Source organism: Zonotrichia leucophrys, unplaced genomic scaffold, assembly GCF_028769735.1.
Source record: "Zonotrichia leucophrys gambelii isolate GWCS_2022_RI unplaced genomic scaffold, RI_Zleu_2.0 Scaffold_246_77416, whole genome shotgun sequence".
NCBI classification, from domain to species: domain Eukaryota; kingdom Metazoa; phylum Chordata; class Aves; order Passeriformes; family Passerellidae; genus Zonotrichia; species Zonotrichia leucophrys.
The window spans coordinates 53,029-76,899 of record NW_026992451.1 but is presented as its reverse complement, the minus strand read 5'-3'; the positions used below and the strand labels follow the sequence as shown (position 1 = coordinate 76,899).

The 23,871-nt window shown below is 51.6% G+C and overlaps 2 protein-coding genes across 3 annotated transcripts in view; one reads left to right on the top strand and one right to left on the bottom strand.

Moving 5' to 3' along the window:
• Nucleotides 1-492: 492 nt before the first annotated feature.
• On the bottom strand, nt 493-2,006 carry LOC135441336 (ribitol 5-phosphate transferase FKRP-like). Its single transcript, XM_064700881.1, has 2 exons — nt 1,480-2,006; nt 493-1,309 (listed from the first exon to the last, which is right to left on the bottom strand). Exons 1-2 carry the CDS (start codon nt 2,004-2,006, stop codon nt 493-495), a joined length of 1,344 nt encoding a protein of 447 aa, XP_064556951.1.
• Nucleotides 2,007-7,255: 5,249 nt separating this feature from the next.
• Nucleotides 7,256-23,871, top strand: part of LOC135441333 (striatin-4-like) — a 29,899-nt gene continuing 13,283 nt past the window's right edge. For both annotated transcript variants that reach the window (XM_064700877.1, XM_064700878.1), the window contains exons 1-9: nt 7,256-7,363; nt 8,971-9,038; nt 10,611-10,671; nt 13,220-13,456; nt 15,927-16,041; nt 17,917-18,046; nt 18,605-18,670; nt 19,873-19,967; nt 22,788-22,957. In XM_064700877.1, the coding sequence (XP_064556947.1) occupies nt 7,335-7,363; nt 8,971-9,038; nt 10,611-10,671; nt 13,220-13,456; nt 15,927-16,041; nt 17,917-18,046; nt 18,605-18,670; nt 19,873-19,967; nt 22,788-22,957 (971 nt within the window). In that variant the 5' untranslated portion in view covers nt 7,256-7,334. The remainder of the gene's footprint in view (nt 7,364-8,970; nt 9,039-10,610; nt 10,672-13,219; nt 13,457-15,926; nt 16,042-17,916; nt 18,047-18,604; nt 18,671-19,872; nt 19,968-22,787; nt 22,958-23,871) is intronic.

Sequence of the window (23,871 nt, the reverse complement as noted above, 5' to 3'; positions counted from 1 at the left end):
CTGGCAACGGTGACCGCTCGGTTTTTATTCCCCCAACCCTGTGCCAACCTTCCTGAGCTGGGGGTTGGGGATCGGGTTCTCGATGGCACCAAGGATGGCACAGGGACCCCAAAGGTGGCACTGGGGACAATCAAGGTGGCACAGGGACCCCAAAGATGGTACCAGGGACCCCAAGGGTGACCCCAAGGGTGACCCAAAGGATGGCACAGGGACCCCAGAGGTGGCACAGGGACCCCAGAGGTGGCACACAGAGTGGCACAGGGCACAATCCCGGGTGTCACCGCTCGGTTTTATTGCCCACGTCCTGTGCCAACCTCCTGAGCTGGGGTTGGGCACTCGGGGTTTCGATGGCACCGGGGGCACAGGGCCCCCAAGGGTGGCCCCAAAGGGGTGACCAGGGCCCCCAAATGGTGGCAATGGCCTAAGGGTGACACCGGACCAGTTAAAGTGGCCGGGACCCCAAGGATGGCCCAAAGGTGGCCAGGGCACAATTCAGTTGTCACCGCCAGTTTTATTGCCCACGCCTTGCCAACCCCCCTTTAGCTCGGGGTTGGGGTACTCGGGGTTCTCGATGGCGCCGGGCCCGAATTTGACTCCAGGAAGGCGCGGGGCTCTTTTGGGGCCGATGCCAACACCCCCGGCGAAGGGCATGCCCAGGGGCACCAGGAAAGCGCTGGGGAACTCCACGCCTGCCGGGGGCCCCACCACGTGTCCTTGGTCATGGTGCCCGTGCCGGGCCGGGCAAAGAACGGCCACAGGTCCCGTGCAGCCGGTTGGCCGGTTTGAAAGCACCGGAAAAATTCCCCCTCGGCCGCCTTCTCCCACGGGAAACCCCCTCGGGATCCTCCACGGGCCCCCCGATGCCACCACCTTGCCAACCAGCGGCCTTGGGCACGTCCCCGGTACACCCCACGTCACGTCGTGTCCCGGGGGATGATGTCCCCGAGGCGCCACGGCGCCCAGAAGGTGCCACCCTCCAGCCAGTGGCGGACCCAGAAGCCCCAGCTGTGCCGGACATGGGGGCGGTGGCACGGAGCGCCCGCAGGCACCGGCGGCGTCCAGCGCCCGGCCAGAGGCCCGGGGGGTTGCCCCGCCGGTGCCAAAGCAGCGCGGGTGTCCTTGGCACAGCCGTGCCAGCGCCGAGAGCCGTCGGGGGAGCACCTCCAGCTTCACCCCGAAATCCTCCAGCAGCGCCCGGGCCGCGATCCGAAGCGCTCTGGGCTCTCCACAGGGCGTGGGGGACAGAGGGGGGCGCGGGGCTGAGGGGAAGGCGGGGGGGGAGGAGGAGGCGCCAACCCCGAGCGGGGGGCTTGGGGGACAGCAGGGGGGCACGGGGCGGCTCAGAGGGAAGGGCAGCGAGAAGAGGTCGCGGGTGCGGAGGAGGAAACGGCGGGGGCGCCGTCCAGAGTCCACAGCGGTCCCGTGAGGCCGCCTGCTGGTCACTCCCCTGGTCACTCCTCTGGTCACTCCTCTGGTCACTCTTTGGTCATTCTGCCAGCGTGGCCGTAGCGCGCCGTCACGCTTTGTTCCACCTCCAAGCTCAAACACCGCGGCCGCCGCGTCCCCACGGCCCCGCACCACCTTGATGGCGGCACTGAGGTGGCTTCCAGAGCGTCCCTCATGCGCCTCAGCAAGCCGGGCAGGGCGGGCACCGTCGGGCCCAAAGCCACGGGCGCGGCCGCACGGCCACTCCGGCCGCGGGGGTGGCGGTGGGGCTGCGGCCGCAGGGACAGCACGGTGAACCGGCCGGGAGAGGCACCGGGGGTACGGGGAACCTCGGCCGCCCCAGCACGTGCGCCGGGCAGGGCGGCGAAGGAGCGGGGGGTGGCGGCCACTCGGGTCGGGGCCGTCGAAGTCGGGAGGATCGGTGACGCCGGGGACGCCCTCGGGGGCCGCCGCGCCGGGGGGGGGCACTGAGGGGACGCGCGGGGCGCCAGGCGGAGCAGAAAGCACAGGAGGTTGAGGGCGATGGCGGGGCCGGGCGGCCTGGCAGGGGGGATTCTCATGGTGGGGGTGAATAACGCTTAATTAGGTTTTAATTAGTTAATTGGTTGGTTCATTAGTTGGAATTCGTTAATTTGGAGGCGGCGCTGCGTTCGGTTGTCGGTGGGTGCAATTTCCAGCGGTGACCCGCGGTGGCGCTGTGAACATTGAAATGTTAATAAGGGTTCTTCTTAATTGTTTTTAATTCTGCATAATTTAAAACTCCGCCCCAAAACTTCCAAAAAAACGCCTCTGTCTCCTAAACACACCCCAAAAATCCTAAAAATTCCCCAAAATCCCCTCTAATACCCAAAGAACCTAAAATCCCAAAATTGTCTATAAACCCCCAATGACCACCCCTAAAAATGTCGTAAACTGCCCCAAATCCCCTTCAGATTTACAAAGACCCCTAAAAAAACCCCAAAAATCCTCAATAAGCCCCTAAAATTCTCTGTAGACTCCCAAAACGCTCAGAATCCCCAAAAATCCCCTCTAACTTTCGAAGATCCCCCAAAAAACCCAAAAACCCCTACAATCGCCCAAAAATTTTTTAAAACCCCCAAAAACGTCTCCTAAACCCCCCAAAGATCCCCCAAAAAATGCAACCCCCCCAAAAACCTCCTCTAACCTCCCAAAAAACCCCGGAAAAACCCTAAAACCCCCAAAATCCCCTCTGACCCCACAAAAAAAAAAAACAAAACCCAAAGGTTCCCCAAAAAAACCCAAAATTCCCTCACAACCCCCGTTGCCACGGCAACAAGCCTCCATTTGGCCCACGCCCCTTCACTCGACCACGCCCCTTTCAATGGAGGCCCGCCCATTTTCCCGCCCTATTAAGGCTCCCTTTGTGGCGGGAAGCCGCTCCCGCCTATGGCTCTCTTTGTGGCGCCGCCATAGCGGCCGAGCGGGCTCCGCCGGTCCGGGCCTAAACTTAAAAACCCAAAAACCCCCTCTAACCCCACAAAAAACCCTAAATCCCTCAAAACTTCCTCTAATCTTCCAAAGGCCCCGGAAAAACCCTAAAACCTCCCAAAACCCCAAAAAAATTCCCCCAAAAAAACCCCAAATTCCCTCACGCCCCCCTGTTGCCATGGCAACGCGCCCCTTTGGCCCCGCCATTCCCTCTAACCCCCCCCCTTTTCCCCAATGACTCCGCCCCTTTCACCCCCCCCTTTCGGCTCCCTTTGTGGAGGAAGCCGCTGCCCCCGTGGCTCCCTTTTGGCAGCCGCCATGGCGGCCGGCGGGCTCCGCCGGTCCGGGCCCCCCTCCCCCCCCGGTCCCGTTCCCGGCCCCGCCCCGGGGCCCCGCTCCGGGTCCCAGCCCGCGGCACGAACCGGCCTCAGCCTGCCGGGCATCCTGCATTACCAGCACGAGTGGGCGCGGTTCGAGGCGGAGAAAGGGCGCTGGGAAGCGGAGAGGGCCAGTGCAGGTAATGGCGGCGGCGCTGCCCTCAGAGGGGAGGGGGACCCGAGGGACCGAGGGACACCGAGGGGAACCGGGGTCCCCGGGGTGGGGGGCCGCTGCTGGGCCATCTTGGGAGGAAATGGGGGCCCGGGGGGGGCGGGGGGTGGGGGGGGACACCGGGAGGGGGGGGGGAGGCACCGGGAGCGGGGATAGGGATACGGGGGGGGGACTGGGAATATGGGGAGTACTGGGGATACTGGGGTGGGCCCCGGGGATACTGGGGGGGTACTGGGGTGGTGTGCGGTGGTGTGGGGGGCACTGGGAGGCACGGGGCACTGGGGGTACTGGGAGGCACGGGTGGGCCTGAGAACACTGGGTTGGGCATTGTGGAACTGAAGGGCCTGGGGGTATGGGATGGGACTGGGGGCTGGGATGGGTACTGGGACGGGGGTGGGGACCCTGGGTGAGATGGGTGGGCACTGGGGATACTGGGTGGATATTGGGATGGCACTGGGGTCGGGGAGAGTGGGTGGGGGTACTGGGAGGATTTGGGGGATGGCACTGGGGATCTGGGGAGTGCTGGGGATACTGGGATGGATACTGGGGATACTGGGATGGACGGGGTTATGGGATGGCACGGGGACACTGGTGGAATTGGGGGGATGGCGCTGGGGATATGGATGGGCACTGGGGTGGGTACTGAGTTGACCCTGGGGACACTGGGATGGGGTGACATGTACATGGAGAACTGGGGGACACTGGGGTGGTATTGGGTTACTGGGATGGCACTAGGATGGCACTGGGGACTTGGGAGAGTATGGGGGTACTGGGTGGGCATTGGGATAGACACTGGGGATACTGGATGGGTACGGGATACTGGGATGACACTGGGGATAAATGGGATGGTACTGGGAGGGTACGGGCTACTGGGATGCATTGAATGGCACTGCGATGGCACTGGGGTTACTGGGTGGTACTGGGATGGCACGGGATGGCACTGGAGGTGAACGGGACCCTGGAATGGCACTGGGCTGGATACGGGATGGCACTGCAATGTATCTGGGGGGTACTGGGATGGGCCGGGTGACCTCCCTGTCACCCCCCCGGGGGTCCCCCAATGTCCCTTTGTGCCCCAACGCCCTGAATGCCCCCAATCCCCCCAAGTCCCCTCTGATGTCCCCATGTCCCCAATGTCCCAATGCCCAATGTCCCTGAGTGTCCCCAATGTCCCCCAATGTCCCCAAGTCCCCTGGTCCCCAATGCCCCCAATTCCCCAATGCCCCCAGTGTCCCAATGTCCCTGATGTCCCCAATGCCCCAGTGTCCCCTCTGATTCCCCAATGTCCCCAGGCACGGTGCTGTTCCTGCAGGGCGAGCACCAAGGCCATAAGCATCAGGGCCCTGATGTCCCCAATGTCCCTGTCCCTGGTGTCCCCAGGGTCCCCAATGTCCCGAATGCCCCAATGCCCCAAGCCCCCAATGTCCCCAGCGTCCCTGAGTGCCCCAATGCCCCCAGTGTCCCCAATCCCCCCCAATCCCTAAATGCCCCAAGTCCTTTTGGTGTCCCCAATGCCCCCATGTCCCTTTGGTGTCCCAAAGCCCCCCAATCCCTCAATGTCCCCAATGTCCCCAATGTCCCTGATGTCCCCAATGTCCCTGAGTGTCCCCAACATCCCCACTGTCCCCAATGTCCCCCAATGTCCCCAATCCCCCCAATCCCCCAACACCCCCAATGTCCCCAATCCCCCTGATGTCCCAATGCCCCAAATCCCAGTGTCCCCGATGTCCCCAATGTCCCTGAGTGTCCCCAATCCCCCCAATGTCCCCACTGTCCCTTTGGTGTCCCCAGGCGCAGGTGGCGTTCCTGCAGGGAGAGCGCCAGGGCCAGGAGAGCCCCCAGTGTCCCCCTGATGTCCCCAATCCCCTCAATGTCCCCAATCCCTCAATGTCCCCAATGTCCCCAATGTCCCCAATGCCCCAACGTCCCCAATGTCCCAATCCCCCTGATGTCCCCCATCCCCCCAATGTCCCCAATGCCCCAATGTCCCCAATGTCCCTGAGTGTCCCCAGTGTCCCCAGTCCCCTGATGTCCCCAATCCCCCCAATCCCTCAATGTCCCTGAGTGTCCCCAATGTCCCCAATCCCCCCAATGTCCCCAATCCCCCAATGTCACCAATCCCCCTGATGTCCCCAATCCCCCCAATCCCTCAATGTCCCTGAGTGTCCCCAATGTCCCCAATCCCCCCAATGTCCCCAATCCCCCCAATGTCACCAATCCCCCTGATGTCCCCAATCCCCCAATCCCTCAAGTCCCCAATGTCCCTTTGGTGTCCCCAATGTCCCCAGTGTCCCCAATCCCTCAATGCCCCTGAGTGTTCCCCAATGCCCCCAGTGTCCCTGAGTGTCCCCAGTGTCCCCAATGCCCCCAATGTCCCCAATCCCCCCAATGCCCCTTGATGTCCCCAATCCCCCCCAATCCCTCAATGCCCCCAATGCCCCCAGTGGCCCAGTGTCCCCAATGGCCCTGAGAGTCCCCAATGTCCGTCCCTTTGGTGTCCCCAACATCCCCAGTGTCCCCAATGCCCCTGATGTCCCCAATCCCTCAGTGTCCCCAATGCCCCAATCCCCCCAATCCCCCCAATGTCCCCAATGCCCCCAGTGTCCCAGTGTCCCAATGCCCCTGATGTCCCCAATCCCTCAATGTCCCCAATCCCCCCAATGTCCCCAGTGTCCCCAATGCCCCTGAGTGTCCCCAATGTCCCAATGTCCCTTTGGTGTCCCAACATCCCCAATGTCCCCAATGCCCCCAATCCCCCCAATCCCCCCAATGTCCCCAATGCCCCCAATGTCCCTTTGGTGTCCCCAATGTCCCCTCTGATGTCCCCAGTGTCCCTTTGGTGTCCCCAAGGCACAGGTGCTGTTCCTGCAGGGCGAGCGCCAGGGCCAGGAGAGCATCAGGGACCCTGAGTGTCCCCAATGTCCCTGAGTGTCCCCAATGTCCCCAATGTCCCCAATGTCCCCAATCCCTGAATGTCCCCAGTGTCCCCAATGTCCCTTTGGTGTCCCCAATGTCCCTGAGTGTCCCCATGTTCCCAATGTCCCTGAGTGTCCCCGATGTCCCCAATGTCTCTGAGTGTCCCCAATGTCCCCAATGTCCCAATGTCCCCAGTGTCCCTTTGGTGTCCCCAATGTCCCCCATGTCCCCAATGTCCCTGAGTGTCCCCAATGTCCCCAATCCCCCTGATGTCCCCAGTGTCCCCAGTGTCCCCAATGTCCCCAATCCCTCTGATGTCCCCAGTGTCCCCAATGTCCCCAATGTCCCCAATCCCTCTGAGTGTCCCCAATGTCCCCAATGTCCCCAATGTCCCCAATCCCTCTGAGTGTCCCCAATGTCCCCAATGGCCCTGAGTGTCCCCAATGTCCTCAATGTCCCCAACATCCCCAGTGTCCCCAATCCCCCCAATCCCCCCAACATCCCCAATGTCCCCAATGTCCCCAATCCCCCTGATGTCCCCAATGTCCCCAATGTCCCCAATGTCCCCAATCCCCCTGATGTCCCCAATGTCCCCAATCCCTCAATGCCCCCAATGTCCCCAATGCCCCCAGTGTCCCCGATGTCCCCAGTGTCCCTGAGTGTCCCCAATCCCCCCAATGTCCCCAATCCCCCCCCAATCCCTCAATGTCCCCAATCCCCCCCAATCCCTCAGTGTCCCCAATGTCCCCCATGTCCCTTTGGTGTCCCCAATGTCCTGAGTGTCCCAACATCCCCAATGTCCCCAATGTCCCTCAATGTCCCCAATCCCTCAATGTCCCCACTGTCCCCAATGTCCCCAATGTCCCCAGTGTCCCCTCTGATGTCCCCAATGTCCCCAGGCGCAGGTGGCGTTCCTGCAGGGCGAGCGCCAGGGCCAGGAGAGCCTCAAGCTGGACCTGGTGCGTCGGATCCGAATGTTGGAGTTCGCCCTCAAGCAGGAGAGGTGAGGGAGAGAAACCTTAGAAAAAATATCCAGAAATCCTAAAAAATAACCCCAAAAATTAAATTTAAAAAAAAACCCAAAAAAATCCAAAAGAAAAATCCCAAAACTACACAAAAATCACTCCCAAAAAATCCCTAAAGCTTAAAAAAATCCCACTCCAAACCTCTCAAAAACCACCCCAAAAAAATTCCTGAAAATCTCAAATCCTGCCACAGAACCCACAAAAAACCCCAAAATCCCCCAAAAAATCACCCCAAAACCTTAAAAACCTGGCCCAAAAGCCTCAAAAATCACCCCCAAAAAATCCCTAAAAACCCTAAAATTCTGAATCTCCTAAAAACACCAAAAAAACCCCAAAATCACCCAAAATCCCCCCAAAAACCTTAAAAACCCCACCCCAAACTCCTCAAAAATCACCCTCAAAAAATTCCCCTGAAAACCCCAAATCCCAAAAAACCCCAAAAATCACCCAGAACCCCCAAAAATAATTTAAAAAATTTCCCAAACTGCCCCAAACCCCACAAAAATTGCCCCAAAAAAATCCCTTAAAACTGCAAACCTCATAAAAACCCCAAAATTCATCCAAAAAAACCCCAAAATCACCCAAAAAAACCCCTCAAAATCACCCCAAAACCTTAAAAACCCCACCCCAAACCCCTCAAAAATCCCCCCAAAAAATCCCAAAAAAACCCCCAAAATTCTGAATCTCCTAAAAACCCCAAAAAATACCCAAAATCACCCAAAAGCCCCCCAAAACTCACCCCAAAAACCTTAAAACCCCACCCCAAACCCCTCAAAAATCACCCCAAAAAATTCCCAAAAAAACCCCAAATCCCAAAAAATCCCCAAAAAACCCCAAAAATCACCCAGAACCCCCAAAAATAATTTTAAAAAATCCCCAAACTGCCCCAAAACCTTAAAAACCCCACCCCAAACCCCACAAAAATTGCCCCAAAAAATCCCCTAAAAACTGCAAACCTCATAAAAACCCCAAAATTCATCAGAAAAAAACCCAAAAATCACCCAAAAAACCCCCAAAATCACCCAAAAACCCCCCAAAACTCACCCCAAAAACCTTAAAAACCCCACCCCAAACCCCTCAAAAATCACCCCAAAAAATCCCCAAAAAATCCCAAATCCCAAAAATTCCCAAAAAACCCCAAAAATCCCCAAAAATCACCCAGAACCCCCAAAAATAATTAAAAAAATTTCCCAAACTGCCCCAAAACCCCACAAAAATTGCCCAAAAAAATCCCTTAAAACTGCAAATCTCATAAAAACCCCAAAATTCATCCAAAAAAACCCCAAAAAACCCAAAAATCACCCCAAAACCTTAAAAATCCCACCCCAAACCCCCCCAAAATCACCCCCAAAAAATCCCTAAAAACCTCAAAATCTGGAATCTCCTAAAAAACACCAAAAAAAACCCAAAATCACCCAAAAGCCCCCCAAAACTCACCCCAAAAACCTTAAAAACCCCACCCCAAACCCCTCAAAAATCACCCCAAAAAAAATCCCTAAAAACCCCAAATCCCAAAAAAATCCCCAAAAAATCCCAAATCCCAAAAAATTCCCAAAAAATTCCCAAAAATCCCAAATTTCCCCAGGTCCAAGTACCACAAGCTGAAATTCGGGACGGAGGCGGCGCCGGGGGAGAAGCGCCCGGAGGAGCCGGGTGAGAGCCAAAATTGGGATTTTTGGGGTTTTTTTGGGATTTTGGGGTTTTTTGGGATTTTGGGATTTTTTGGGGGAATTTTGGATTTTTTGGGGGGGATTTTGGGGATTTTTGGGGGGATTTTGAGCTGTTCTGGGGTTTTTTGGGGGGGATTTTGGGTTTTTTGGGGGGATTTTTGGATTTTTTGGGTGTTTTTGGGGGGGGATTTTTGGATTTTTTGAGTGGTTTCTTGGGGGGATTTTGGTTTCTTTTGGGTGGATTTTTGGATTTTTTGGGGGATTTTTGGGGATGATTTTTGGGTTTTTTGGGGGATTTTTGGATTTTTTTGGGTGGTTTTTTTGGAGGGGATTTGGGTTTTTTGGGGGGGATTTTTGGATTTTTTGGGGAGGATTTTGAGGTTTTTTTTGGGGGATTTTTGGATATTTCTAAGTGTTTTTTTGGGTGGGATTTTGGGTTTTTTGGGGGGATTTTTGGATTTTTTGAGTGGTTTTTTAGGGGGAATTTTGGTTTTTTTTGGGGGGGATTTTTGGATTTTTTTGGGGGAATTTTTGGGGGAAATTTTGGGCTTTTCTGGGTTTTTTGGGGGGGATTTTGGGTTTTTTGGAGGGGATTTTTGGATTTTTTTGGGTGGTTTTTTTGGGGGATTTGGGGATTTTAGGGGTTATTTTTGGGCTGGTTTTGGGGATATTTTGGGGTATTTTTGGGGTTATTTTGGGGATATTTTTGGGGTAATTTTGGGGTATTTTGGGGGAAATTTTGGGGTGTTTTGGGGGTATTTTGGGGTATTTTTGGGTATTTTTGGGATATTTTTGGGGATATTTTGGGGTATTTTTGGGATATTTTTGGGGATATTTTGGGGTATTTTTGGGATTATTTTGGGGATATTTTTGGGGATATTTTGGGGTGTTTTTGGGGTTATTTTGGGGTATTTTTGGGTTATTTTTTGGGTGGTTTTGGGAATTTTTGGGGGTATTTTTGGGGTGATTTTGAGGTATTTTTGGGGATATTTTGGGGTATTTTTGGGATTATTTTGGGGATATTTTGGGTTATTTTGGGTTATTTTTGGAGGTATTTTTGGGATTATTTTGGGGATATTTTTAGGGATATTTTGGGGCTATTTTGGGGTTATTTTGGGGATATTTTTGGGGGTATTTTGGGGCTGGTTTTGGGGTATTTTTGGGGTTATTTTTTGGGTGGTTTTGGGAATTTTTGGGGTTATTTTGGGGATATTTTGGGGTATTTTTGGGGTTATTTTGGGGATATTTTTTGGGATATTTTGGGGATATTTTGGGATATTTTTGGGGATATTTTTGGGATATTTTTGGGGATATTTTGGGGTTATTTTGGGATTATTTTGGGTATTTTTGGGATATTTTTGGGGATATTTTGGGCTGGTTTTGGGGATATTTTGGGGTATTTTTGGGGATATTTTTGGGATATTTTTAGGGATATTTTGGGGTATTTTTGGGGTATTTTTGGGGATATTTTTGGGGATATTTTGGGGTATTTTTGGGATATTTTGGGATATTTTTGGGATATTTTTGGGTTTTCTCACCCCCATTTTCCCCCCAGTGTCCAACGGCCCCGTGGAGCTGGAGGGAGCCTGGAAGGAGGGGAGGCAGCTCCTGCGCCAGTGAGTGACGGAAATTTGGGGATTTTGGGATTTTTTTTGATTTTTTTGGGGAATTTTTGGTTTATTTGGGGGGGATTTGAGGTCAGGGAGGGTTTGGGGTTTTTTGGGCAATTTTAAAGATTTTTTTGGAGCGATTTTGGGAGAATTTTGAGGCATTTTTGTGGAATTTTTGCAGGATTTTTGTAGGAATTTTTTCAGGATTTTTGCAGGATTTTTGTCAGATTTTTCCGCTATTTTCCCAGGATTTTTCAGGGGATATTTTTCCAGGATTTTTTTGTGGAATTTTTGCAGGATTTTTGTCGGATTTTTCGCTATTTTCCCAGGATTTTTGCGGAATTTTTGCAGGATTTTTTGGGGCGTTTTTCCCAGGATTTTTGCAGGATTTTTGCAGGATTTTTGTGGAATTTTTCCAGGATTTTTTGGGGCATTTTTTCCAGGATTTTTGTGGGCATTTTTGCAGGATTTTTACAGGATTTTCCCAGGATTTTTGTGGAATTTTTTGCAGGATTTTTGCAGGATTTTTGTGGATTTTTTGCAGGATTCTTGTCGGATTTTCCCGCTATTTCCCCAGGATTTTTGTGGAGTTTTTCGGGCATTTTTTCCAGGATTTTTGTGGGCATTTTTTCCAGGATTTTTGCGGATTTTTGCAGGATTTGTGTAGGATTTTTGCGGATTTTCTCAGAATTTTGTGGGAATTTTGCAGATTTTTTCCAGGATTTTTACAGGATTTTCCCAGGATTTTTGTGGAATTTTTTGCAGGATTTTTGCAGGATTTTTCCGCTATTTTCCCAGGATTTTTGTGGAATTTTTCCAGGATTTTTCGGGGCATTTTTTCCAGGATTTTTGTGGAATTTTTGCAGGATTTTTTCCAGAATTTTTCCAGGATTTTTGCGGGATTTTTGCAGGATTTTCCCAGGATTTTTGTGGAATTTTTTGGGGCATTTTTCCAGGATTTTTGTGGAGTTTTTTGCAGGATTTTCCCAGGATTTTTGCGGAATTTTTTGCAGGATTTCTGCAGGATTTTTGTGCAATTTTTTCCAGGATTTTTCTGTGGGATTTTTGTGGAATTTTTGCAGGATTTTTGTCGGATTTTTCCGCTATTTTCCCAGGATTTTTGTGGAATTTTTGGGGCATTTTTCCAGGATTTTTTGGGGCATTTTTGCTGGATTTTCCCAGGATTTTTGTGGAATTTTTTTGCAGGATTTTTGTGCCGTTTCTCCCAGGATTTTTCGAGGTGTTTTTCCCAGGATTTTTGTGGAATTTTTTTTGCAGGATTTCTGCAGGATTTTTCTGCTATTTCCAGGATTTTTGGGCATTTTTCCAGGATTTTTGTGGATTTTTGTGGAATTTTTTGCAGGATTTTTGTGCTGTTTTCCCCAAGATTTTCCCAGGGTTTTTCCCCATTTCCCCCCACAATAATCTCATTTTCCCCCTCGTTCCAGGTACCTGGAGGAGCTCGGCTACAGCGACACCATCCTGGACATGAGGTCCCGGCCGCTCCCATAATCCCAAATTTTGAGGGATTTTTAAGGGGATTTTTGTGGCATTTTTGGGTTTTTTTGGGCAATCACTGTGAAGGATTTTGAGGATTTTTAGGGAGGGATTTTTGAGAAATTTTGGGGCTTTATGGGCCATTTTTGTGGTTTTTTTGCAGGATTTTAGTGACATTTCTGTAGGGAATTTTCCTGGGATTTTCCATGATTTTCAAGGATTTTTGTGGGATTTCTGCTGGGATTTTTCCAGGATTTTTGTGGGGATTTTTTGGTGGATTTTGTGGAATTTTTGCAGGATTTTTGTCGGATTTTTCCGCTATTTTCCCAGGATTTTTGTGGAATTTTTCCAGGATTTTTCGGGGCATTTTTTCCAGGATTTTTGCAGGATTTGTGTAGGATTTTTTGCAGGATTTTCCCAGGATATTTTGTGGGAGTTTTGCAGAATTTTTCCAGGATTTTTGTGGGGATTTTTTCCATATTTTTATGAGAATTTTCCCAGGATTTCTTGGTGCGATTTTTGTGGAATTTTTGTTGGATTTTTCCGCTATTTTCCCAGGATTTTTGTGGAATTTTTCCAGGATTTTTGTGGGGATTTTTTCCAGATTCTTATGAGGATTTTCCCAGGATTTTTTGGTGCGATTTTTGTGGAATTTTTGCAGGATTTTTCCGCTATTTTCCCAGGATTTTTGTGGAATTTTTCCAGGATTTTTCAAGGCATTTTTGCAGGATTTTTCCCCTATTTTCCTAGGATTTTTGCAGGATTTTTTGCAGGATTTGTGTGGGATTTTTGCAGGATTTTTGTGGGATTTTTCTGCTATTTTCCCAGGATTTTCGGGGCATTTTTTCCAGGATTTTTGCAGGATTTTTGCAGGATTTTTGTTGGATTTTTCCGCTATTTTCCTAGGATTTTTGTGGAATTTTTCCCAGGATTTTTCGGGCATTTTTGCAGAATTTTTGTAGGATTTTTCCAGGATTTTGCAGGATTTTTTGCAGGATTTCCCCAGGATTTTTCCCCATATTCCCCCACAATAATCCCATTTTTCCCCTCGTTCCAGGTACCTGGAGGAGCTCGGCTACAGCGACACCATCCTGGACATGAGGTCCCGGCGGCTGCGGGCGCTGCTGGGCCGGAGCCCCCCCGGCCTTCCGGAACTTTCCTCGGAAATTCCGGAATTTTCGGGAATTCCGGGAATTCCGGGAGCCCCCCCCAGCCCCGAGAGCCCCCCCAGCCCCTCCCCCAGCCCGGGCACGGAGTCGCTGCTGCTCCGCAGGATCGAGGAGCAGATCCAGAGGTTTGGGGAGAAATCCCGGAAATTTGGGAATTTTAGGGAATTTTATTTGTGGGATTTGGGAATTTTAGGGAATTTTTTGGGGTTTTATTTGGGGGATTTTTTGGGAGGATTGGGGGAATTTTGGGAGGTTTTTAGGGGGAGATTTTTTGGATTTTGTAGTGGAATTTGGGGGAATTTTAGGGGAATTTTGGATTTTTCGGGAATTTTTGGAGGTTTTTTAGGGAATTTGGTGGGGAATTTGGAGTTTTAGGGGAATTTTTTGGTTTTTGTGAATTTGGGGGATTTTTAGGGGGAATTGGGATTTTTTTGGGGGAATTTTGGAGGGATTTTGGGGGGTTTGATTTTTGGGAATTTTGGGTTTTTAGGGAATATTTGGATTTTTAGTGGATTTTTGGGAGGATTTTTAGGGGAATTTTTGGTTTTTTTGGAATTTTGGGAGGATTTTAGGGGAATTTTTTGGATTTTTAGTGGATTTGGGGGATTTTAGGGGAATATTTGGATTTTTGGTGAATTTTGGAGGTTTTTAGGGGGAAATTTTGGGATTTTTTGGGGATTTTGGGGTTTTTAAGGAATTTGGGGGGATTTTTTGGGAGTTTTTGGGGAAATTTGGTGGGATTTTGGGATTTTTTGTGAGATTTTGGGAATTTTTAGGGAATTTTTTTGGGGTTTTTTGGGGGTTTTTGGGAGGTTGGGTTTGGGAATTTTTAGGGAATTTTGGGGGTTTTTTTTGGGAATTTTGGGTTATTTTAAGGAATTTGGGGGGGATTTTTAGGGAATTTTGGGGGTTTTTTTTGGGAATTTTGGGTTATTTTAAGGAATTTGGGGGGAATTTTTAGGGAATTTTTGGGGTTTTATTTGGGGGATTTTTTGGGAGGATTGGGGGAATTTTTGAGGGGAATTTTTAGGGGAATTTTGGGGGTTTTTTGGGAATTTTGGGTTATTTTAAGGAATTTGGGGGAATTTTTGAGGGATTTTTTGGGAAATTTATGAGGGAATTTTGGGGTTTTTTTTAGGAATTTGGGGGGAATTTTAGGGAATTTTTTGGGGTTTATTGGGGATTTTGGGAGTTTGGGGAATTTTTGGGATTTTGGGGTTTTTTGGGGATTTTGGGGTTTTTAGGATTTTGGGATTGGAATTTTTGGGGATTTCTAGGATAATTTTGGTATTTTGATATTAATGGGGATTTTTGTGGGTTTTTTTTTCTTTTTGTTTCTTATTTTGCCATTTTTGGGTTTGGAGCTGGGGTTTATATTTTTTGATTTTTGGTGGATTGGGTTTTTTAGGGAATTTTGGGGGTTTTTCTCGTGGAATTTTGGGTTTTTTATGAATTTGGAGATTTCTAGTCTCATTTATATTTGGTGATTTTATGGGATTTTTGTGGGCTTCTTTTTTTTTTTTTCCTATTTTGCCAATTTTGGGATTTTTAGAACGGGGTTTTATTTGGGATTTTTTTGGATTTTTTGGTGGGATTTGGGGTTTTTTTTAGGGAATTTTTGGGGGAGTTTTCTCGTGGAATTTTGGTTTTGATTAATTTTAAGATTTGGATATTTTTATGGGATTTTGTGGATTTTTTGTTTTTAATTTTTGCTTTTTTTCCGATTTTTGGGATTTTGGGCGGAGGAGGCGGGGTTGGGGACGGATGGAGGAGGAGAGTAGGAGGGGAAGGTCGGAGATCGGAAATTTGGGTGGGGCTTTTTAGGGAATTTGGGGTTTGGGAGGATTGGGGGATTTTTAGGGATTTTGGGGGATTTTTAGGGAATTTTTGGGGTGGTTTTTGTGGGATTTGGGAATTGTGGGGAATTTTGGGGGAATTTTGGGGTTTTAAGGGGATTTTGGGGAGCAGTTTTAGGGGGTTTTTGGGGATTGGGGATTTTTAGGGAATTTCAGGGGAATTTTAGGGGGATTTTTAGGGAATTCTGGGGGGTTTTTTTTGGGGATTTTTAGGGATGTTTGGGGAGGATTTTTAGGGAATTTATGGGGAATTTTTGAGGGGATTTTGAGAGAATTTTGCATTATTTTAGGAGATTTTATTTTCCAGGGATTTGGGAATTTCAGGGGAATTTTGGGGTGATTTTTAGGGAATTTTTGGGCTATGTTAGGGAATTTTTGGGGTGTTTTTTTAGAATATTTTGGGTTATTTTAGGGAATTTTTGGGGTGGTTTTTTGTGGGATTTGGGATTTTTAGGGAATTTTGAGGGGGCTCTTGGGGGATTTTTGGGGGGAATTTTTGGGGGTTTCATTTGTGGGATTTTGGGGGATTTTTAGGGAATTTTTGGGGGAGTTTTCTCGTGGAATTTTGGGATTTCTCACGAGATTTTTCAAGATTCCTCACGGGAATTTTGGGATTTCTCATAGAATTCTCCAATTTTCACCATATTTCGATCATTTTTAATGGGATTTTCGTGGGGTTTTTTTTATTTTTTTTTTAATTTTTCCTTATTTTTCCCCATTTTTGGGATTTTCCCCCCAGGAACGCCGGGAAGGAGCCGCAGGCCGGGCTCAGCCCCTCCCCCCCCGAGGACGACAGCGATGAGGAAGAGGAGGCCGAGAGCCCCTCCCCCACCCCCGCCCGCAGGAGGGCAAAGGTCGGAGCCAACATCGGAAATTTGGGAATTTCGGGGCATTTTTAGGGAATTTCGGGGGGTTTGGGAGGATTGGAGGGGATTTTTTAGGGAATTTTGGGGGATTTGGGAGATTTTTGGGGGTTTTAGGGGGAATTTTAGGGGATTTTTCAGGATTTTCGAGAGCATTTTGGAAGGATTTTTTAGGGAATTTTGGGGGATTTTGGAAGGATTTTTTAGAGGAATTTTGGAAGGATTTTTTAGGGATTTTTAGGGGAATTTGGAAGGATTTTTTAGGGAATTTTGGGGGATTTTGGAAGGATTTTTTAGGGAATTTTGGGGGATTTTTAGGGGATTTTGGAAGGATTTTTAAAGGGAATTTTGGAGGATTTTTAGGGGATTTTGGAAGGATTTTTTAGGGGATTTTTCAGGATTTTTGAGAGCATTTTGGAAGGATTTTTTAGGGAATTTTGGGGGATTTTTAGGGGATTTTGGAAGGATTTTTTAGGGAAATTTTTGGGCATTTTTAGGGGTTTTTTTGGGAATTTTGGGGGATTTTTAGGGGATTTTTCAGGATTTTCGAGAGCATTTTGGAAGGATTTTTTAGGGAATTTTGGGGGATTTTTAGGGAATTTTTCAGGATTTTCGAGAGCATTTTGGAAGGATTTTGGAAGGATTTTTTAGGGGAATTTTGGGGGATTTTTAGGGGATTTTGGAAGGAATTTTGGGGGATTTTTAGGGTTTTTTTAGGGAATTTTGGGGATTTTTAGGGGATTTTTCAGGATTTTCGAGAGCATTTTAGAAGGATTTTTTAGGGAATTTTGGGGGATTTTTAGGGGATTTTGGAAGGATTTTTTAGGGAATTTTGGGGGACTTTTAGGGGATTTTGGAAGGATTTTTTAGGGGAATTTTGGGGCATTTTTAGGGGATTTTGGAAGGATTTTTTAGGGAATTTTGGGGGATTTGGGAAGGATTTTTGGGGAATTTGGGGGGATTTTTGGGAATTTTGGGGGATTTGGGAGGATTGGAGGGGATTTTTTGGGGAATTTTGTGGGATTTGGGTGATTTTTGGGGGTTTTAGGGGGAATTTTAGGGGTTTTTTCAGGATTTTGAGAGCATTTTGGAAGGATTTTTTAGGGAATTTTGGGGGATTTTGGAAGGATTTTTTAGGGAATTTTTCAGGATTTTTGAGAGCATTTTGGAACGATTTTTTAGGGAATTTTGGGGGATTTTTAGGGGAATTTTGGGGGATTTTTAGGGGATTTTGGAAGGATTTTTTAGGGAATTTTGGGGGATCTTTAGGGGAATTTGGAAGGATTTTTTAGGGAATTTTGGGGCATTTTTAGGGGATTTTGGAAGGATTTTTTAGGGGAATTTTGGGGCATTTTTAGGGGATTTTTCAGGATTTTTTAGGGATTTTTAGGGGGTTTGGGGGGAATTTCGGGGCATTTTTAGGGAATTTCGGGGCATTTGGGAGGTTTGGAGGGGATTTTTGGGGGATTTTTAGGGATTTTGGGAGATTTTTTTCTTTGTTTTTGTCTTTTTTTGTCCCTTTTCCTGCTTTTTTTTCCCTTTTTATCCCCTCTTTTTAATCCCTTTTTTTCCTTTTTTCTCTGTTTTTGTCCCTTTTTTTTTGCTTTTTTCTCTTTCTTTTGATCCCTTTTTTGTCCTGTTTTTTGTCCGTTTTTCTCTCTTTTTTTGTCCCTTTTTTCTCCCCTTTTTCTCCACTTTTTCTCCCTTTTTTAATCACTTTTCCCCTTGTCTTAATCCCTTTTTTCTCTTTTTTTCTCCCATTTTTTCCCCCTTTTTTCCCCATTTTTTCCCCATTTTTTCCCCATTTTTCTCCCATTTTTGTCCCTCCTTGTCCCCCCCTGACCCCGGTGTCCCCGTTGTCCCCAGGGTGTCCCCAAGGTCCCCGAGGAGGAGGAGGATGAGGATGAAGATGAGGAGGACTCAGAGGACGCCCTGGGGGAGTTCGACTTCCTGGGGACACCTGGGGACACCTTGGGGACACCTGGGGACATCAGGGGTGAGCTGGGGACACCTGGGGACACTTTGGGGACACCTTGGGGACACCTTGGGGACATCTGGGGACATTTGGGGACACTTTGGGGACATTTGGGGACACTTTGGGGACATTTGGGGACATTTGGGGACACCTTGGGGACATTTGGGGACACTTTGGGGACATTTGGGGACATCTGGGGACATCAGGGGTGAGCTGGGGACATTTGGGGACACCTTGGGGACATCAGAGGTGGGTCTGGGGACATTGGAGGTGAGGACAGGGACACTTGGGGACACTTTGGGGACACCTTGGGGACATCAGGGGTGACCTTGGGGACACTTTGGGGACATTTGGGAACACAGGGGTGGGGACAGGGACACCTGGGAACACTTTAGGGACAATTGGGGACACCTGGGGACACTTTGGGGACATCAGAGGTGGGGACAGGGAAACCTGGGGACATTTGGGGACACCTTGGGGACACCTTGGGGACATCTGGGGGCACCAGAGATGAGCTCAGGGACACTTGGGGACACTTGGGGACACTTTGGGGACATCTTCTGCCCCCCGTTGTCACAGAGAGCCACCGGTGCCACCTGCGGGACGGGGACATGGGGCCACCACGGCCACTGCGGCCACCTGAGGGTGAGGACACGTCTGTCACCTGTGTCATCTGTGTCACCTGTGTGTCACCTGTGTCACCTGTGTGTCACCTGTGTCACCTGTGTGTCACCTGAGTGTCACTGTCACCTGTGTGTCACCTGTGTCATCTGTGTCACCTGTGTCACCCGTGTGTCACCTGTGTGTCACTGTCACTTGTGTGTGACTGTCACCTGTGTATCGCCTGTGTGTCACCTGTGTCATCTGTGTCACCTGAGTGTCACCTGAGTGTCACTGTCACTCGTGTGTCACCTGTGTGTCACCTGTGTGTCACTGTCACCTGTGTCATCTGTGTCACCTGTGTGTCACCTGTGTCACTGTCACCTGTGTGTCACTGTCACCTGAGTGTCACCTGTGTCACCTGTGTGTCACCTGTGTCACCTGTGTGTTACCTGAGTGTCACTGTCACCCGTGTGTCACCTGAGTGTCACCTGTGTGTCACCTGGGTCACCTGTGTGTGTCACCTGTGTCACCTGTGTCACCTCTGTGTCACCTGAGTGTCACCTGTGTCACCTGTGTGTCACCTGTGTCACCTGTGTGTTACCTGAGTGTCACTGTCACCTGTGTGGCACCTGTGTGTCACCCCGTGTGTCATCTGTGTCACTTATGTCACCTGTCTGTCACCTGTGTGTCACCAGTGTCGCCTGTGTCACTATCACGTCTGTCACCTGAGTGTCACTGTCACTTGTGTGTCACCTGTGTCACCATCACGTGTGTCACCTGTGTGTCACTTCTGTCACCCATGTCATCTGTGTCACCTGGGGGGGTTCCAGTGTCCCCAAGGCCACTCCAATGTCCCCATTGTCCCCAGGGTCCCTGGTTGTCCCCAAGGGCCCTGTGATGTCATTGTCCCCATTGTCCTTAGGATCCTGGGTGTCCCCAGTGTCCCCAATGCCACCCTGGTGTCCCCATTGTCCCCACTGTCCCCACGGTCCCCATTGTCCCCAATGCCACCCTGATGTCCCCATTGTCCCCAGGGTCCCTGGGTGTCCCCACTGTCCCCAGTGCCACACTGATGTCCCCTCTGTCCCCAGGGTCCCTGGGTGTCCCCAATGCCACCCTGGTGTCCCCATTGTCCCCACTGTCCCTGGGTGTCCCCAGTGTCCCCAGTGCCACCCTGGTGTCCCCACTGTCCCTGGGTGTCCCCGCTGTCCCCAATGCCACCCTGGTGTCCCCTCTGTCCCCAGGGTCCCTGGGTGTCCCCCCGGCCGAGGCGCTGGCCCTCGACGGCCTCGGGGACCTGGCGGAGCTGACGGTGACAAACGACAACGACGGCGGTGACGTGAGTGACACCTGTGCCCCGTGTCCCCAGTGTCCCCAGTGCCACCCCAGCGTCCCCAGTGCCACCTCTAAATGTCCCCAGTGCCACCCCAGCGTCCCCAGTGCCACCTCTAAATGTCCCCAGTGTCCCCAGTGTCCCCAGTGCCACCTCTGTCTGTGCCCAGTGTCCCCAGTGCCACCATGGCCCTACTGCCCCATCCCTGTGTCCCCACAGTGTCCCCAAGTGCCACCATATCCCAATACCCCATACCCAGTGTCCCCAAGTGCCACTACGTGTCCCCAAGTGCCACCCCAGTGTCCCCAAATGTCCCCATGTCCCCAGGTGTCGTCGCTGTCCCCGCGGCGCAGCTGGAGCCACACCTGACATCAATGTCCCCAATTCCCAATGTCCCCAAGTGCCACCATATCCCAATACCCCCATATCCCAGATGTCCCCAAGTGCCACCGCGTGTCCCCAAGTGCCACCCCAGTGTCCCCAGGTGTCGTCGCTGTCCCCGCGGCGCAGCTGGAGCCACACCTGACATCAATGTCCCCAATTCCCAATGTCCCCAAATGCCACCATATCCCAATATCCCCATATCCCAGTGTCCCCAAGTGCCGCCATGTGTCCCCAAGTGCCACCATATCCCAATACCCCCATATCCCAGTGTCCCCAAGTGCCACCCCAGTGTCCCCAAGTGTCCCACAGTGTCCCAGGTGTCGTCGCTGTCCCCGTGGTGCAGCTCGAGCCACACCTGACATCAATGTCCCAATGTCCCCAAGTGCCACCATATCCCAATATCCCCATATCCCAGTGTCCCCACAGTGTCCCCAGGTGTCCCCAAGTGCCACCCCGGTGTCCCCAGGTGTCGTCGCTGTCCCCGCGGCGCAGCTGGAGCCACACCTGACATCAATGTCCCCATGTCCCAATGTCCCCAAGTGCCACCATATCCCAATACCCCCATATCCCAGTGTCTTCAGATGTCCCCAAACTGTCCCCAGATGTCCCCAAACTGTCCCCGTATGTCCCCAAGTGCCACTGTGTGTCCCCAAGTGCCACCATATCCCAATATCCCCATATCCCAGTGTCCCCAAGTGCCACCGTGTGTCCCCAAGTGTCCCCATGTCCCCAGGTGTCGTCGCTGTCCCCGCGGCGCAGCTGGAGCCACACCTGACATCAATGTCCCAATGTCCCCAAGTGCCACCGTATCCCAATATCCCCATATCCCAGTGTCCCCAAGTGCCACCGTGTGTCCCCAAGTGCCACCCCGGTGTCCCCAGGTGCCATCGCTGTCCCCATGGTGCAGCTGGAGCCACACCTGACATCAATGTCCCCAATTCCCAATGTCCCCAAGTGCCACCATATCCCAATATCCCCATATCCCAGTGTCCCCAAGTGCCACGTGTGTCCCCATGTGCCATCATATCCCAATATCCCCATATCCCAGTGTCCCTACAGTGTCCCCAAGTGTCCCAAGTGTCCCATGTCCCCAGGTGTCGTCGCTGTCCCTGTGGTGCAGCTGGAGCCACAGCTGACATCAATGTCCCAATGTCCCCAAGTGCCACCGTATCTCAATATCCCCATACCCCAGATGTCCCCAAATGCCACCATATCCCAATACCCCCATATCCCAGTGTCTTCAGATGTCCCCAAACTGTCCCCAGATGTCCCCAAACTGTCCCCGTATGTCCCCAAGTGCCACTGCGTGTCCCCAAGTGCCATCATATCCCAATACCCCCATATCCCAGTGTCCCCAAGTGCCACTGTGTGTCCCCAAATGCCACCGTATCCCAATATCCCCATATCCCAGATGTCCCCAAGTGTCACCCCAGTGTCCCCAAGTTGTCCCCATGTCCCCAGGTGTCCTCGCTGTCCCCGCGGCGCAGCTGGAGCCACACCTGACATCAATGAATGTCCCCAATTCCCAATGTCCCCAAGTGCCACCATATCCCAATATCCCCATATCCCAGTGTCCCCAAGTGCCACCACGTGTCCCCAAGTGTCACCCCAGTGTCCCCAAGTTGTCCCCATGTCCCCAGGTGTCCTCGCTGTCCCTGTGGCGCAGCTGGAGCCACACCTGGCATCAATGTCCCCATGTCCCAATGTCCCCAAGTGCCACCAGATCCCAATATCCCCATATCCCAGTGTCCCCAAACTGTCCCCAGAGTGTCCCCAGAGTGTCCCCAAGTGTCCCCATGTCCCCAGGTGTCGTCGCTGTCCCCGCGGCGCAGCTGGAGCCACACCTGACATCGATGTCCCAATGTCCCCAAGTGCCACCGTATCCCAATATCCCCATACCCCAGTGTCCCCAAGTGCCACCCCAGTGTCCCCAAGTGTCCCCATGTCCCCAGGTGTCGTCGCTGTCCCCGCGGCGCAGCTGGAGCCACACCTGACATCAATGTCCCCATGTCCCAATGTCCCCAAGTGCCACCATATCCCAATACCCCCATATCCCAGTGTCTTCAGATGTCCCCAAACTGTCCCCAGATGTCCCCAAACTGTCCCCACATGTCCCCAGGTGCCACCCCGGTGTCCCCAGGTGTCTTCGCTGTCCCCGCGGCGCAGCTGGAGCTGTCCCCAATTCCCAATGTCCCAATGTCCCCAAGTGCCACCATGCTCCAGAGTGTCCCCAAATGCCACCATATCCCAATATCCCCATATTCCAGATGTCCCCACAGTGTCCCCATGTCCCCAGGTGCCATTGCTGTCCCTGCAGCGCAGCTGGAGCCACACCTGACATCAATGTCCCCATGTCCCCAAATGCCACCATATCCCAATATCCCCATATCCCAGTGTCCCCAAGTGCCACCCCAGTGTCCCCAAGTGCCCCCATGTCCCCAGGTGTCGTCGCTGTCCCCGCGGCGCAGCTGGAGCCCGCGCCTGACGCTGCGCAGCCACTACGACGCCGTGCGGGCGCTGGCCTTTGTCCCCTGTCACCCGGCGCTGGTGACGGCGTCCGAGGACGCCACGCTCAAGCTCTGGAACCTGCAGAAGCCGCTCGTGCCCAGGAAGTGCGTGACAATGGGTGACAATGGGTGACAGCGGGTGACAATGGGTGACAGCGGTGACAATGGGTGACAGCGGGTGACAATGGGGGTGACAGCGGTGACAATGGGTGACAGTGGGTGACAATGGGTGACAGCGGGTGACAATGGGTGACAGCGGGTGACAATGGGTGACAGCGGGTGACAATGGGGGTGACAGCGGGTGACAATGGGTGACAATGGGTGACAATGGGGGTGACAGCGGGTGACAGTGGGGGACAATGGGTGACAGCGGGTGACAGCGGGTGACAATGGGGGTGACAGCGGGTGACAATGGGTGACAGCGGGTGACAGCGGTGACAGCGGGTGACAGCGGTGACAGCGGGTGACAATGGGTGACAATGGGGGTGACAGCGGGTGACAATGGGGGTGACAGCGGTGACAATGGGTGACAAGGGGTGACAGCGGGTGACAGCGGGTGACAATGGGTGACAGCGGTGACAATGGGGGTGACAGCGGGTGACAGCGGGTGACAATGGGGGTGACAATGGGGGTGACAGCGGGTGACAATGGGGGACAATGGGTGACAGTGGGTGACAATGGGTGACAATGGGGGTGACAGCGGGTGACAATGGGTGACAATGGGTGACAGCGGTGACAGCGGGTGACAGTGGGTGTGACAATGGGTGACAGTGGGTGACAGCGGGTGACAATGGGTGACAATGGGGGTGACAGCGGGTGACAGTGGGTGACAATGGGGGTGACAGAGGGTGACAGTGGGTGACAGCGGGGGTGACAGAGGGTGACAGGGGGTGACAATGGGTGACAGCGGTGACAATGGGTGACGATGTGTGACAATGGGTGACAATGGGTGACAGCGGGTGACAGCGGGTGACAATGGGTGACAATGGGTGACAATGGGTGACAGCGGTGACAATGGT

Excerpts from the sequence above, each read along its gene's own strand:
- LOC135441336 (XM_064700881.1), bottom strand. The coding sequence starts at position 2,006 with ATGAGAATCCCCCCTGCCAGGCCGCCCGGCCCCGCCATCGCCCTCAAC. Across the intron at positions 1,310-1,479 it reads GCTGGCAGAATGACCAAAGA|CCCCCCGCTCGGGGTTGGCG; the intron begins GTGACCAGAGGA and ends CTGTCCCCCAAG.